Source organism: Chelonia mydas, chromosome 11 (assembly GCF_015237465.2).
Source record: "Chelonia mydas isolate rCheMyd1 chromosome 11, rCheMyd1.pri.v2, whole genome shotgun sequence".
NCBI classification, from domain to species: Eukaryota; Metazoa; Chordata; order Testudines; family Cheloniidae; genus Chelonia; species Chelonia mydas.
In genome coordinates, this window is record NC_051251.2 from 52,420,376 (window position 1) to 52,436,833 (window position 16,458).

Below are 16,458 nucleotides of genomic sequence, written 5' to 3' on the forward strand. Positions count from 1 at the left end.
CAGTATCATGCGTGTCTGGAGCAGATGTTCTAATAGGCATTATTGCTCATCTGCAGTATATTTTTTAAAGTCTGTGTTAATTAAGAAAACATTTAAGTGGACTGTGTCAAGTTGTTCCAAACCAAATTTTGTCATGTCTTGAAATTCTTAGAATCAATTGGTATTTCCTTAAATTATGTCATCGGACCTTCTCCTTAACATGGGACATAGAATTTCTCTGAGCCCATGTAGATCCTTCGATTACTGCTTCACAGCAAGCTTTTAAAACTTACTCCAGCACCAGCTGGTTCTCCAGAATGCAGGGGTTTGTTGCTGTGGAGGTTAATCCCTATTCTGAGGAGGAAACGAGTCCATCAGTCACTTCCCAGAATTTCTAAGGCGTTTGTAGCAAGTGAGTAACCCATGTGGCACTGTCTATCTTCCTTTTAGAATCAAGCTGTACACCAGGAGGCAAAGGGCCACTTGAAATCCCACCTGACTGGTGGGTATGTACTTGGGCAGCTAGCCTGAGTGGCTGCCGGTGCTGCCGTGGCCACGCTGCCATTTTTAGCAGACTAGCTTAAGCAGAGCTACTGTGTTTCTGTACCCTGTACTGGGAAGCACCCTTCTAGCTGCTGTGTAAATATAACCAGACATCCAAAAATTATCCTTTTTATCAGGGATAGGAGGCCTCATCCCAGCACTGTAGGTTTCTGTAAACTCAATCTGCCCCATGGGGAATGGCACGTAGCTCTCATGCTCCCTAATTACCTGCATGCATGCGGGAGAGTCATTTCATTCTAGAGCTAGGCTAACTCTTGCTTGGTTAGTGACTTTGAGCAGAAGCAGAGAGATCACTTGGATAAGGGATCTTTCTCCATCTGCATCTTTCACCTCTGGAACTATTTAAATAGACCAACATTTCTGCTGAATTCTTTAAACTACCCCACACCCACCATAGTAGCTAGATCTGTGGTAATTTGGGACTTGCACAGCCGAGAAAACAGATATTTCCTGTTAGGTGAGACCTGTAAACAGCAATGACTCTTTTTCAGAGTTGTTGTTATTCCCATTATATAATTGATCTTCCTAGTAAGTAGATGAAAAGACACTATGTTGGGAGGAACTTGGTTCTCTTGCCTGCTTACGTTCCTAAAGTCGAAGTCAGATTCTATTCCTTTGTTTGCCCAAGGCAAATAATATTAATGAAGGATTAAAAGATTTTTTAAATCATCTTCAGCACTAAGGGAGGGCAAGTATACTTTTGCAAGCATTGGTAGGTTTTCATGACATTTTTACAAGGCTGAACTTGAAACCCAAAAGGGGAGAGGGTGTTGGATCACCTTTCTTTTTCATCTTATGTGAGAAGCTTTTCTTGTAAGAAAGTAATGACCATGTCATTTGAACGGAAAACATTTTTGTCATAGCACTACTTATGAAACCAGCCACGTTGCTCTGTGATGTATAGCATTTAATGTTTCATTTGACCCAATAGAACATTTCACCTCTCCCTTCTGAATATTTGCTTAATTCATGATTTGTTGTGACTCCTGTTCTACAAATGCATTTAGTCTCCTGGTAAGAGTTTTTGTTGCTTTCTGACTTTAACATAAAATTAGACTGAAAACCAAAATATGCAAGAGAGTGCTAAATTTGAGAGTTGCCACTTATCTGGCTGGACGAAACATAATTATACCTCAGCTAGATTTGATGCTATTCCTGACACAGTTGGTTGCCTAAACGGTCATGTGACAGGGAGCATTGTGCTATTTATCAAGTTAATCACTGCATGATATCATCTCCCCTCTTTCTTTTTTTCTTTTTTTTTTTTTTTTAACTCTGCATCTTTAATTCAGATTCATTTTGCAGGCATGAAATTTCTACATGTGTTTACTCTTCAGTTTTGCGATGAATACCATGTTAGCTGTTCTGGTTTTCTGTTAGTAGATTTGTACTCTGCAAATACCTTGTTAAGGAAAGATTTCAGCATAAAACCAAATGTGAAACTTGTTAGGATATAGATATTCAGGCCTGTCTGTAAAGGCCTATACTCTAAGAATTTAGGTGTATTCTTATCGCTTAGCTAGTTATAGAGGTATAAAAGAAAGAATCAAAATCACTGTCTGCCGGCGTAAGGTCCTTCTCTTACTGTGACAGTCTGAGGTCCTGTGCTTAGGCTAAGATCTTTGGCTAAGCAGCAGAGGCAGCCATAAGCTGGGAAGCGAACGGTCACATCCTCACATTCCAAACTAGTCACATTGAAATAAGGTGCTATTGGGCTGTTAGGCACTATCAGGACAGGATTGTATTCGTATCACCTCCAGAGAAAGGGAAGTGCCTAGAAAATGTAAAAGGAAACTTAGTTTGGTAGCATCCTGTCTGGCAAGAACTCACTTATCCATAGCTGGGATGTGAAATCCTCACTTCTGTATTGTTTTGTCATGATCGTTCCCACTTTGCTATTGTTTGTCTGTATAATCTCTGTCTTGGTTCTGCGATTGTTCCTGTCTGCTGTATAATTAATTTTGCTGGGTGTAAACTAATTAAGGTGGTGGGATATAATTGGTTAAATAATCATGTTACAATATGTTAGGATTGGTTAGTTAAATTTCAGGAAAATGATTGGTTAAGGTATAGCTAAGCAGAACTCAAGTTTTACTATATAGTCTGCAGTCAATCAAGAAGTGGGTGGGTGTGTGTGGGGGAAATGGGAACAGGGAATGGGGGTGGGGAAGTTGGAATCATGTTTGGCTAAGGGCAGGAATGGGAGCAGGGACACAGGTGTAAGGCTCTGTGGTGTCAGAGCTGGGAAGGGGGACACTAAGGAAGGAAACTGGAATCATGCTTGCTGGAAGTTCACCCCAATAAATCTCATATTGTTTGCACCTTTGGACTTCGGGTATTGTTGCTCTCTGTTCATGCGAGAAGGACCAGGGAAGTAAGTGGGTGAAGGAATAAGCCCCCTAACAAAACTGTATAGGAGCTGGTGGCTGGCAATAAATATAATTGCTACTAATAAGCTGGAACTAAATATTTGGAGACCCAAAAGACTGAGCACCCATCCCCAAATTTCTCTTAGGAGCTGAAAGTAGAAAGTCACAAAGAGGGTATGTTGACACAGCAGTGTAAGCCCAGTGTTCAAACTCAGGCTCGAGCCTAATCCCCCTTCCTTCTACACACAAAATCATGCTAACCAAGGACGCAGGGTTCAAGCCCTATTGCTTGGCAATGTAGACACAACCCCACTGGACTTGTGCTCTGGGTGTCCGCTGAAAGTATCCCACAATTCCATGGGCTGACTTTGAATTCAAATTCTTAGAATATCTTTATTGCTTTAAATTGAGCCCCAAAGTTGGTTAGGATGGCACATTCATATTGTGGTCCTCCACCTGGATAGAACTTAGGGTTGCTGGAGAGCTGCTTTTGCCAGGTGAAGGCCTTCCCCCCCGCAAACTCTTGCTCAGTAGCTGGTGGGAGATTCTTGTGCTGCTTCCACACCGCTGAGTTTGCTCTGACTGCTACTCCGATTGACCCTGTTGGTTTTTCTGAATTGAACGGAGTAGAGTGTTTTTATCGCAGGCACTGTAGGCTCTAGAGTGTCACAAGACGTTCCAGGAGTGAGGCAAGGTACAAGGTTTAGGGGATATTGGAGTATATGGGGTTGGGAAGGAAAGGTGCCTGAAAGGTGATGTGGATGAAACAAGGAAGGTGGAGGGGAAGAAGAGACGGCGAGGAGTTGGGAAGTGTAGAAGGTTGAATTTGGGAGATCAGGAATATGAAGGGGGAGAGAGTACAACCAGTTGTCTTTCTCTCTTCAGATCTTGCTTTTAAATCCAGAGCTAAAATGCTCTTTGGGGAACATACTGCTGGCCCAGTAATTGGAAAATTGGAATTGTGGTAATTCTCTGATTGAATTACTTTAAAAACTGAATGTAATTTTGAAAAAAGCCCGAATTTACCAGTTCCAAATTAATTTTTCAAACAAGAAAATACAAGTACTGTCCTGTGTTGTCCATGACACGGCTGCCAATATTGCGAAAAAAAGTTACTTGTTACTGTTTAGCTAGACACTTAATAAACCAATCCTGACAAATTTACCCTGTAAATAAGAATGTATCTTTAAGGCAGTACTTTAGGAGTGTAATATGATACTCAATTTTATGTTGCTCTGTGATGGAAAAAGTCGTCCTAAGTAAAATGAGTGGAAATGTGTAAACACAAGACCTTCCTTTTCAACTCATTGGCTCCATTAAGTAAGCACTGGGGGAAGGTGAAACAGAATAATCCATTATACGGGAATGTATTTGGAGTTTCTTTGAATTATTGCCAAAATGCATTATCCTTGAACTGTTTGCCCGTGAGCTGTACTGTCGTTGATTTCATAAACAATAAGGGTCCATGGCTTGCTGTTGCTGTTGAAAGTAACTGTTACTAAATTGAACACCTGTCACATAAATTAAAGTAACGCACAGAATGAAACGATCTTCTGTGATGTGGAAAAGTCAAACAGAAGTCAAGGAGAGGGACTACACTTGTACTGCTGAAAGTTAAATTGAGTCTGTGGTAACAGGCTGCTCAAATCTTTGCCCCAAACATCTGAGTGATGAGGCAGACAACTTAGTGGGAAAAGGCTGCAGCTTTATTAAGGCAAGAGACTTGTATAACACATCAGCAACTACAGCATATCCTACTCCTCAATAATCCCAAAGAATGTAATACCCTATGAGTGCTCTGATCCACACTTCTGGAAGAACCTACACCCAGAACGAGTTCTGTTCTTAACAGTATAATTAATCCGGGAAGGCCAAAAAAACAGGTTCCTGAATTCCCCAATCTACTAGGTCTGGTAATGCCTAAAAGGTAGCAAGTATTGTTTTCTTAGACTATATGTCTACACTGTTCTGCAGGTGTGAACTGCAGAGTGCACCAAAGTATTGCAGACTTAACTGCCGAGTGTGTATGCTGCTGGAGAAAACTGAAAGGAACCTTGTTCGTGTTAACATAGTCTCATTTGAAAGAGGATTATGTTAAGGCAAACTAGGTATCTTTTAGTCATGCCAGCAGCGTCCACATGATCACAACACATCGGTGCACTCTGCAGTTCATACCCCAATAGTCCTGTCATTTTCCTCAGATCCATTAAGTATCCCTTTTGGAGATGGTAATCTCACTGCAACCAAGACTGCATAACAAACGTGGGTCTTAAAAACAATCACAATTATTTCTACAAATTTAAAAAATACAAAGCCTATTAGCCTGCATGAGAAAACTGCACCCTCTATAGATTATAGCCTGTTACCATAAAAATCCCCAAAAGGGATAAGAAAAATATCTGAAAAGCTATTACATAGACTTATTTACTATTTGTTATAACTTAAATACACACACCACAAAGAAGCAACTGAATTTCTCTGTAGTACATTAAAATGACCAAGCAACTTTGAAAAGGTCTGGAATGGTTTTCCTTAGGCAAATCTAACATTCTTAAAATCCATTGTTTCCACAGGGAAAGTATATGGATATTGAGTTTGATTTCAAAGGTGATCCACTTGGCGGAGTTATAAGTAACTGTGAGTATTACATTTGGTACTGACTTAAAACATTTCACAGGCACTTTATTCAAAATGTGCAGTAAAAAGAGGGGAGATGAGTTATGAGGAGATAGTGTTTATTTTTAATAATAACTCAGTATTTGTTATGTGATAAAGAGGTGGAAAATTCGTTACTTTTTCTTTGGTACTGAATTGTATAAAAAACAAAGTAAAAATGCATTTGGAAATATGGACCAGGATTATTGAAAAGTATTGCTTAACGGGTCCATAAGCCAGGTTTATGGGGCCATATATCACCCATCCTTGAAGCTGTTATCTGAGAGGAAGCTTGGTGTGGTGATCAAATTCCAAGTATGTCATTTTCTTATCAGAGTAGCACTCCATTGTTGAGAAATTGTTAAAAAATAAATAAAAAGTAAGAAGTCATTAGTTTGCGCTGACAGTAATGGAGCGGTACAAAAATACCCTTTTTGTATAGACTGCAAAAAGGGGACAGGGCAAATTTGATTTTCTTTGCAGATCACCTTTTAAGGCTGTGCTTGGAAGAGTTTATTACAAACTTATTACCCATTAACTTTGAAATTTTGCAACTAAAGAAATTTGGGGCCAAAAGATATTATGTTTGTTTAATGTTGCACTCACCAAAACATAAATACAGATGACACAATTTTTATCATTCAGGCTTTGCGTATTGTTTTTCATCTAATCGTGAAAATATTTTGCATCCAAAAAATGTTTCTCTAATACAGTATGTGAACTTTCATCTGTTTTGTCTATAAAACGCCAAACTAATTATCATGATTAAAATATTGTATCTTGTCAAAAGGAGGCCAACACAGTAGTTCTGTAATTCTTTGTTTTCCTTTTCACCTATAAAGCAACCTCTGAAGGGTGTAGTTTTTAATCATTTGTGCTCTAGGGTTCATGTCATGCCAAAATATTTCCTATGTGAATGTTGCAAATAGAGTGATAGAGGTTCTGGCTCTTCTTTTTAAGAAGTAGAAACTAATGGTACCACATTGTCTAGGTGAGCTGAATGATTGTCAAGCCTTCAACTCATTGCTTGAAAAATTCTGAACTATACTAATATGTAATGCTATAAATCTCAATAGGGAGGAAGGCCTCACCAACCCTGTTTTTATGCTGTTACATGCTCTATAAGGTGGACTATATTGCAGCTTCTATTGCCATTAAATATTATTGCCTTCATAATGACTTCAGAAGGAAGATCTTTGACTAATTAGTGTTTTTAGGGAATCCAACTCTTGGGAAGCACAGAATTATTAAATGCTGACAAGCATGAAACAGTCTACTTTGATAATCCCTTTACTACAGGACCATATCTTACAATGATCTCCCTTGTGGCCCCCTTCAGTGGGGCAATGTGGATGCAAGGAGCTGCCCACAGGGGACTAGAGAGTATAATTAGCACAGTGATTCATGTAGATCCCATCTGTCTTCCATTGAAGAGAGAGACGTCCATCAACTTCAGTGGGAATTGATCAGACCTGTAATGTCTTGTGTACCTTATGTGGGAATAAAAGCCTTCAAGCAAATCTTGTAAAATGGAAGCAACTGAAACACCTGCTGAGCTAGTCAGGTCTGGTCTGTTTCCAAATTGACGACAGCTTATATTTGATAATTATAAATTATATATCTGTGTTGAAGTGTCTAACAACACTTTTTCATGCATTTGGCACCTTACTACATGAATGCTATCATGAAAAAGAAATGGTGAGTGTAAAAGTTCATCTGATAAATCCTATTAATCACATCTCTAGGCATGTGTGTTGAAACTGACTGTGATCAGCTACTTAGGGCTTGTCTATGCTACAAAATTAAGTCGACTTTATCAAATTCGACCTTGAGCCTCTGAAGTAAGTCAACTGTGGGTGGCCACACTGTGCTCATTGTCTCATCGGAGTGGTCCTCATTAGCCGTGCCTGCATCGATGCACAAACAGTGCATCGTGGGTAGCTATCCCAAAGTGCAACTTGCCACAGTGTGTTTTGGGAAGTTTGTGCAATGCCTCATGGGATCAAAACATTGTTGCAAGGGAGAATGGGAACATTGCGTTGGCATCCCATGATGCACTGTGCTCCCTCCCTCATATCAATGGCAAACAACCCAGTGATTTTCGCACCTTATAACCGCCACGTGTATGCCATAACCCCAGAAGCATGGCGCCTGCTCAGTTGTGCAGTCTTGCTGTGAGCATCTCAAACACCTCGCACCTTCTCCTGCCGTATTTCCAGAGCCAAAGTAGGGTCCGCCATGCGGAACATAGGGATGTCTTGGAAGCTGTCCTGCTGCAAGCCATTGAAAAAAACATCCACGCTTGCTGCTGGCAGTCACAGAGCAGCTGCAGTCTGTTGAGTTCCATTTCTGGTCCTGTGAAACAAGCCCTGACTGGTGGGACCGCATCGTTTTGCAGGTACAGGATGATGGGCAGTGGCTGCAGAACTTTTGAATGCGGAAGGCCACCTTCCAGGAACTTTGTGCAGAGCTTTCCCCTGCCCTGCAGTTCAGCAACACAAAAATGAGAGCTGCTCTGACAGTGGAGAAGTGAGTGGCGATTGCTATTTGGAAACTTGCAACACCAGATAGTTACCGGTCAGTGGGGAATCAATTTGGAGTAGGTAAATCAACCGTGGGAGCTGCTGTGCTCCAAGTGAGCAGGGCCATTAATCGACTTCTGCTACGAAGGGTAGTGAGTCTGGGAAATGTGCAGGACATAGTGGATAGTTTTGCCACGATGTGGTTCCCTAATTGTGGTGGGGCGATAGATGACACGCATATCCCCATCTTGGCACCAGACCACCTTGCCAAAGAGTACATAAACCAAAAGGGATAATTTTCAATTGTGGTGCAAGCGCTGCTGGATTATGGGGGGCGTTTCACTGACATTAACATAGGATGGTCGGGAAAGGTTCATGATGCATGCATCTTTAGGAACTTGGGTCTCTTCACAAAGCTGCAATCTGGGACTTTCTTTCCAGACCACAAAATGAACATTGACGACATTGAGATGCCTATAGTTCTCCTGGGGGACCCAGCCTACCCCTTGTTCCATGGCCCATGAAGCCATACACCGGCCATTTGGACAGCAGTAAGGAATGGTTCAACTATAGGCTCACCAAGTGCAGAATGGTGGTTGAATGTGCCTTTGGTCATTTGAAAGGGCGCTGGCGAAGTCTACTAACAAGGTTGGACCTTAGTGAGGAGAACATCCCCATGGTTATAGCTGTCTGCTGTGTGCTCCGTAATATCTGTGGGGAAAAACGGGGGAAATCTTTCCACAGGGGTGAGCAGTTAAGACCGATTGAATGGCAGCCATTTTTGAGCAGCCAGACACCAGGGCAATAAGAAGAGCACAGCAAGGAGCGCTGTGTATCGGCGAGGCTTTGAAAAGCTGTTTGAATAATGAGTCACAGTAATGTGAGCTGCTTGTCTGTATTGTGCTTTTCCAAACCTTCACCTGGCTTGTATCACTGTCCCTGTAAAGCCAACCCCTGCCCAAGCCTACTGCTTCTACTCAATAAAGGACATTTATTTCTTGAATCCATTTACTTTATTTGACAAACATAAATAAGGAGGGAGAACAGAAAGAAAAGGTAACCTTGAGGAAAAGGGGTTGTAAAGTTGCAACGGGAGAAACATTTTCAGCTGTATAATGTAACAACGCATTCCAGACCATCAAAGGTCTGTGAATGGGCACCTTCTGTTTCTTGTATCCACCCCCTGAGTTAAGTGAAAGGGATAATGGACTTTTCATCCATGCCTCATGGAACACTTAGGGGAGGGTGATTCTGCACAAGGCAATGCTGGCTGGCTGTCCACCAGGGTCTGCAGAGGGACTCTACCCACCTGCTTCTGTTTCTGCAGTTCAACCAGATGCCTCAACATGCCTGCTTGGTCCCTCATAATCCAAAGCATCTCATCCTGCACCGCACGCTCTCGCTCATTGGAAGCTTTCCTGCTCTCCATGTCCATGTCTAACTTCTCGGACAGTGAAATCCTCCATGCTCTCAGCATTGTGTGAGCTGTCCCAGAAGCGTTCATTATCTTGGTGAACATGTTCTCCCATGTTCTCTTTTTCCTCCTCCTAATCAGCAAAAGTCTACTTTCAGGTGTTGATGACACGCCAAAGGACACATTTCCAGCTGTCAGTCATGGGAAAAAATAAAGGAGCCATAGTACATGAATGAAATGTTTCCATAGCAAGGCCGTTTTCATAAAAAAAAGCCAACCCAACAACCCTTATTACACTAGGTGCAAGCCATAACATAATCAGAATCCGTAACCGTTCACTGTGCTGTTTTGCTTCTCTAGCTATGGTGAGTATGCCCACCACGCCCGGGTCATGGGTGACTGCACTTTTAATGAAGTTTACGGGAGGCTATTGTCAGGAGCAGAGGTAGCTGGTCAAACAATGGACATTCCCCATAGCACCACGGGAAGCCGTTTATGAACGGGGCAGGAGGGAACGTTTTCATTCCCAAATTGTGGAATCTCTCATGAGGGGACTGGGGCCCCACATCAGACACTTTAAACTACTTGCTGACCCATGCTTAGCACAGTAAAGGCACATCAGCAGCCGTGTGGTTTGGTGATCCAGAATGTGGGGGGTAGGGTGGGTCTATATGCCCTTTTTTTTTTGGTGTAAGAGCACTTTTAATGAAAACTTCCCCCGTTTCTCCTAGGCGACCCTATGTGATATCAGTCTTCTGAGGGTATCAGAAGTGGAAAGGAAGGAGATGCTGAAAGATGTCTGTGTATAGACCCGGTCCTTATGCTGCTATGCTGTGTATCACAATGATGCCAGCAGAATTAATTCAGGAGTTGCGTGGGACAGTGTCCTACTATGATGAAAGAAATAAGAATGCCCTGCCCAGAAACCTTCTGCAAAGGATTGCAGAGTACCTCCACAAAAGTTTCTGAGAGATATCCTTGAAGGATTCCCTGGCTATCCCAGTCCACATAAACAGTCTTTTCCGGGGCCACCCTCTGCATAGCTGGAGCAGCCTCTTGTAAGCAGAGAACCACAGCACCTCGCTTTTTTCTTCACAGTAAACATGCAATCCCACCGAATGTGTGTGCATGCTAAAGTTTAACTGGACTTTGATTGTAACTGTATACTCACCAGAGATGCCTTCCCCGGCATCGCGGTTGGCCTCCGTGACGTCCTGTGACCCACAGGGCTCCAGGGTTCAAAATATTTCCTGGCTCTCAGGGAGAATGGATCTACGGCTCGCCTGTCTCCCATTCTCCTCCTCCTCTTCCTTATCCACCATATTGTCGTCCTTGTTGTCCCTAGACTCTCACACCTGTGAGGTGTCCACGTTGCTTTTGGGGGTGCAGGTAGGATCATCCCCAAGAATTGCATGAAGCACATTGTAGAACTGGCATGTGTGGGGTTCAGTACCAGAATGATTGTTCGCCTCCCTTGCCTTCTGGTACGCTTGGTGAAGTTCTTCTATTTTCACACGGCACTGCAGTATGTCCCTCATGTAGCCCTTCTCCCCCGTTCCACGAGCGATCTTTGCATAGATGTCAGCCTTTCTTCTGCTGGATCGGAGCTATGCCTGAACAGACTCTTCTCCCCATACAGCGATGAGATCCACCACCTCCTGTGCAGACCAGGCTGGAGCACATTTGGGGCATGTAGTCTCCATAATCAGCTGTTCTCAAGCTGGCATGCTCCCAATGTTTGATCAAACAGGAAATGGGAATTCAAGGGTTCTCGGGGCTTTAGCAGGGGAGGGGCTGTTTCCTGTGTACCTGGCTGCAGTGCAGCAGAGTTGAGAATGATCTCCAGAGCAGTCACAGATGAGCATTGTGGGACACCACCTAGAGGCCAATTAAGTTGAATTACACAACGCTGCACCTGCACTACCTCGCAGTCGACCCATGAAAATCGAACTAAGTGCTACGCCTCTCACAGAGGTGGATTACAGAAGTCAACATTAGAGGCGACTTAGGTTGGCTTAAAGGACCCAGTAATGTAGACACATACATTAACAGGTCGACTTAAGGCGGCTTCCTTCGACCTAACTTTTTAGTGCAGACCAGGCCTTAGACTATAGAACAGTAAATAGTTTTCAATTTATGTAGCCATGTATCTTCTTGCTTGATCACAAGCCAAATGTTGTAGAGCCAGGTGAGTAACCAGGATGGTAAGCAACTCTTAAGGAGGCTATGGTGTGATTTAGTGGCATTCTTTTCTTAGTGACTGCAGACCACTACTGTCCCAAGTTGGTACACGGGTGGTGCTGGAATTTCTCATCTTTTGGTTGAGAAGTAGATGAGGTCCTAATTGTAACAGTAGCCACTGTCGGTGCGGTTCTGTGGCCTGCAATGTGCAGGAGGTCAGACTAGATAATCCCTTCTGACCTTTGAGTCTGATATTGACCACTCATGAGACTGGTATAACTGTTTGTAACTCCTGTATGTGACCTGTTATGTTGGAATGGGGTCAGCAAGAGCTCATTGCAGCTTAAAAAGCAGTAGGAGTTTCATGGGCAGGAAGAAAAGGGCTTTTGTCTCTTTTAAGATTCCCCTCACTGTCTTTGGGTTTTGGGGGAGGAGGGGAAGCTACCTGAATCAAAGGGTGACTAGAAGAGGCTGGCTTAGGTGGGGATGGGATGGGCAGGAGCCCAGCGGCCCTGGCTGCGCCAGGCCGAGTGGGACCCGCCCGTTGGAGTGACCTCAGTTAACCGGTTAAACGATATAATTTTAATCGTTTAACTGGTTAACTTTTTAAACCGATATTTACATCCCTAGGCTCTACCACTATTAGTAGTACTTGTTCTCCAGTCTGTATCTGGGAAATTAAAGTTTCCCATAATCCCTCAATTCCCAGTAGCATTTATGTCATTAAAAATATTAAAGAAGTTTCTGTCCATATCCATATTTTTTCTTGGTGATCTGTAGCAGACCCCAGGCGCTAAACTAGTGGAGCCTCTGTTGCCTTTTTTCCCCAAAGTGATCTTTGTCCAAACAAATTCCATTTTATGCATTATTTCACTTAAATTTCTCTGCAGTCTACCTCGTCATAAATATACAATGCTAGTCCACCACCATTACCTTTATTTCTGACCTTCCTGAACAGCACATGCCCTTCAATACCTGAATTCCAGTCATGACTACTATTCCACCATGTTTCCATTATTACTATAATATCTGGTTTTACTTCCTACTCCAGTAGTTCTAGTTCCTCTGTTTTGATACCCAGGCTCCTTGCATTGGAGTACAGACATCTTAGTTGTTTCTGCTTGGCTTCACCCAGATTCCTTGCCTGATGAGGTACAGTGTCACCTGCCTGACTGTTACTGCCAGTGGTTATGGCGCTGTCTTTCCTCATGTTGTCCGTTCTCCTACCCTCTGTTCCTTTTTCTATCCCTGTATCCTCTTTTACCTGATTTTCCTCTTGCTCAGTATTAGAATCAGATGTGGCGATTACATGTGTATCTCTCAACAACCTTCCCCAAAATCCTAGTTTAAAGCTCTTTTAATCAGTTGTGCCAACCTCCATCCTAGAAGTGTATTTTTGTCCCTACTCAGATGGAATCCATCCCATGAGAACAGGCATCTCTCCATGAATACTTCCCAGTGGTCAACCATACCAAAGTCCTCCTGGTAGCACCTTTGCTCTCCTTCTCTAGAGACAGGTAGAATCCCACTGAAGATGCACGTGAGCCTTCATTACTTTACGCATCTTCCCCAGCCTTCTGTAGTCTTCCTTGAGGCAGTCCAGCGAGAATCTAGCAGTGTAATTTATTCCCATGTGAAAGGAAAATGATGTACGTTTAGATGGTCAGTCTTTTCATGAAATAAACCAAAGCTGTCACTTTTTTTGTTTGTTTCTCTGTGTAAAGCATGCAAAAAAAAAATCTGTATTTAAAGGGTTCGTAAGGTAGACTACTGTTGTTTCTCAGGAATAGGTATAGTCTTTTTTAAAATGACTAATTTATACGCAGTTTTCATGGTGCAATAATTGTACATGGAAATTGGACACATTTTGCACTTTTAATTGCATACTCAGCTTTAAAATCCATGCCCTAATTGCATCCTATTCCAGAATAGTTTACTCAAGTGTGAATTTTTAAGATTTATAACGTATTTAGTGACATACAAACAATACTGAGATGGTAGCTATAGTTTTGGTAGTAATTTTTCTGATGAGTAACAGAAATTCTTCAAATGCTTTGTTGTCCATTTAAAAAAAAAATCAGCTTGGAGTTAAAGGCTGGAGGTATTAAAAAGTTAGGAAAAAAAGTAAAAAAAAAAATCCTGTTAGTAACAGATGTTTCTCATTGGCTAAGTAACAAATATTTCTGACTGATTTAAAAAAGATGATAGTAGAGGGAATCACCTGCTGAATGCCTTCACACTTCTTAACGTGACGGTGGTCTTTTCTAACAGTATCCTAACCTCACCCTAATTTAATGATAAATTAGTAAATAATTATGAACCTAGATACAGTAGATGTAATGCCTGGTTTAGAAAAGAACTTTAATCAACAAGGACTTACAATCCAAATGACAGCTTATGACTATAATTAAGAATAAAATCTATATTTTCACCTCCTTCAGAAACCATATGAAAGAAACCTATGAGTAAAAATAATAATTTTTAGATTAACAAAGCAACTATCTTATGCTAGTGTGAACACTTGATTTTTGCCTTTTGAAAGGTATATGCAATTGTGTATTCAGTGAAGAATCAACAGTAAGAGCAAAGAACTCTGGTTATGTATTATGATTGTTGTTGTGGAATTTCAATTGGTCAAGGCACTGTTACTAGCATTTCTTATGACTAGACATTTAAAAAATCTTGTTTTAAACATCTGAAGTTTTTCACACTCCATTGTTAGATGGATTTTGGGGTGGTTTTTTTTGTTTGTTTCTGCAGTCGCTTTTTGATGATAGTAAATATGTAGCGTTAAAACTTTTCTGAACTAGGAAAAAAGCTTGAAATTCTGTTAGCAAAATTTTTTTTTAAAATGACAAACACCACTTACTAGCTAGTGTAAACAGGCTTTAACTCCTTTTGAAAATGTGTGTTAGTTGTGACTGACTGCAGATACTCCAAATAAATCTGATGTGTTGAGGGCTCATTTCACTTAAAGGGAACATATTTCCAAATATTGGGTTAATATTGGAAGGTCCTGTTGAAGAGCCATTATTGTGTTCTCTCATGGCTGAGAAGGGAATCAAGGAGGGGGAAAATACGGCATGTCAAGAACCTGCAAGTTTATCTGTAAAAATTTTCGGCTGCCTAGTGGTTGGAACATGCCTTGTGATTTGGCCTGCATAGCCAAGGAATGGACTAAAAATAACTTCTACTGGACCATTTAGAACGGATTAGGCTAGTGACATTTATTCCTCTCTTGTGGTGTTTTGCCATGTATCCTCATTCCTTTCTTGATACTGAAGTCAATTTGTTGTACATTTAGAAAAATAGAAAGGACCAAATATTTCTGCATCTATCAACCTTAAAGTTTCTGTTGATCAGAAACCAGAAAAAATCATTTGTATATTATAGCTTGCCAAATGTATTGTACAGCATTACTAGTTGTCTGTGATTTGAAAAATTTCATTTTATAATAAATGTCCATTTTACTCAAATGGTTGGTCAGCTGCTGATTAAAACAGTTTAAATACCTGTAACTTTTTAAAGGCGTAGTCAACTAGGAAGTACAAATTATCTTTTGACTATCTCCATAACGTTCTGATATCAGATGGAGCCTTTTACTAGATGAATATTGGAATGTTGTGCCTCGAGAAACAACAATAAGTATTTGACTTTTAAGCCATATGTATTTACAGTAATGACCTTTCTGAAGAGGTTTTATCCTTAACACCAGTTTTAATGGGTGTTAACCTTTGGATTCTTTTCCATCCAGACAAAAGCACTGATGGATACTGTGTGTACCCGGTAAATATACATGTGCCTAATGTATGTGTGTGCACTGTGAGTATTTTCTATATACAGCACTAAAATTTACAAAATGTTCATACATTGTTTGTACCTGCATCTATATGCATAAACAGCCGGCACTTCCGTGCAGAATTGCCTACACTGAACATGCTGAAGTGAACTTTTTGCAACAAATGGATGCAATTTGGTATTGCTATTAATTTTTTGTATTACTGTAGTGCCTCGGAGCCCCAGCTGTGGACTGGGACCCCATTGTGCTAGGCACTGTACAATAATAGAACAAAATGACAGTGCCTGCCTAAAATATGTACCTATGTGGCGTTCCCTTTGAAAATTTGGTCTGCAGGATTCATAGTCATCAGGGGTTAGTGAAAAATTTGTTGGTTATGCTGACTGTTAAATCTGTACTTTGGGGTGATTTGTTAAAATGCTGCTAAAACAGAGGGCCAAAGGAAGGTCAACCAAAAACAGAGTTTTCTAAGAATATGACAGACGATTTGGATCACTTTTGTCAGTCTCATTGTGGCCTGCACATGGACAATGAATAGCAGAGCATAAACTCAGCTGTAAACAGGATTGCAAATTGTGGCTCTGTTGTTATGGTAAATACCTGATTTTCTGACTATAATACCTTTCTGACACTTTTCTCCACTAAATATCCAGACAGTGCAGTGAACACTGCACTTTGGAAATCTGATAACTAATTTAGTTAACTTTCTTGCTTAACAAAACCCCAGAAGAAAAATCTAAGACATCGATCCCTCTCTCACAACTAATTTAACATATGCTCAGGAAACTGTTTACATTAAAGTCTCTGAAAGCATGCATGTAATTAGAAAAAGCCATGTGTCTCCTATTTTGCCAGAGCTCCATAACTGAGCTTTTAAAGCTGTATTGAAGTAACAAATATGCCTTTCAACCCAAAAGGTCCCAAAGTGCTTCACAAACTATGTACTTTCAACAGCGCTTCTAAAATACAGCCACT

General features: G+C 41.3%; 1 protein-coding gene across 4 annotated transcripts in view; it reads left to right on the forward strand.

The window, feature by feature from the left end:
* The window catches only part of MYO1B (myosin IB), a 179,711-nt gene that overhangs the window by 94,111 nt on the left and 69,142 nt on the right, over positions 1-16,458 (forward strand). For all 4 annotated transcript variants that reach the window (XM_037912508.2, XM_037912505.2, XM_037912507.2 and 1 more), the window contains exon 7: positions 5,486-5,549. In XM_037912508.2, coding sequence (XP_037768436.1) covers positions 5,486-5,549 — 64 coding nt within the window. The remainder of the gene's footprint in view (positions 1-5,485; positions 5,550-16,458) is intronic.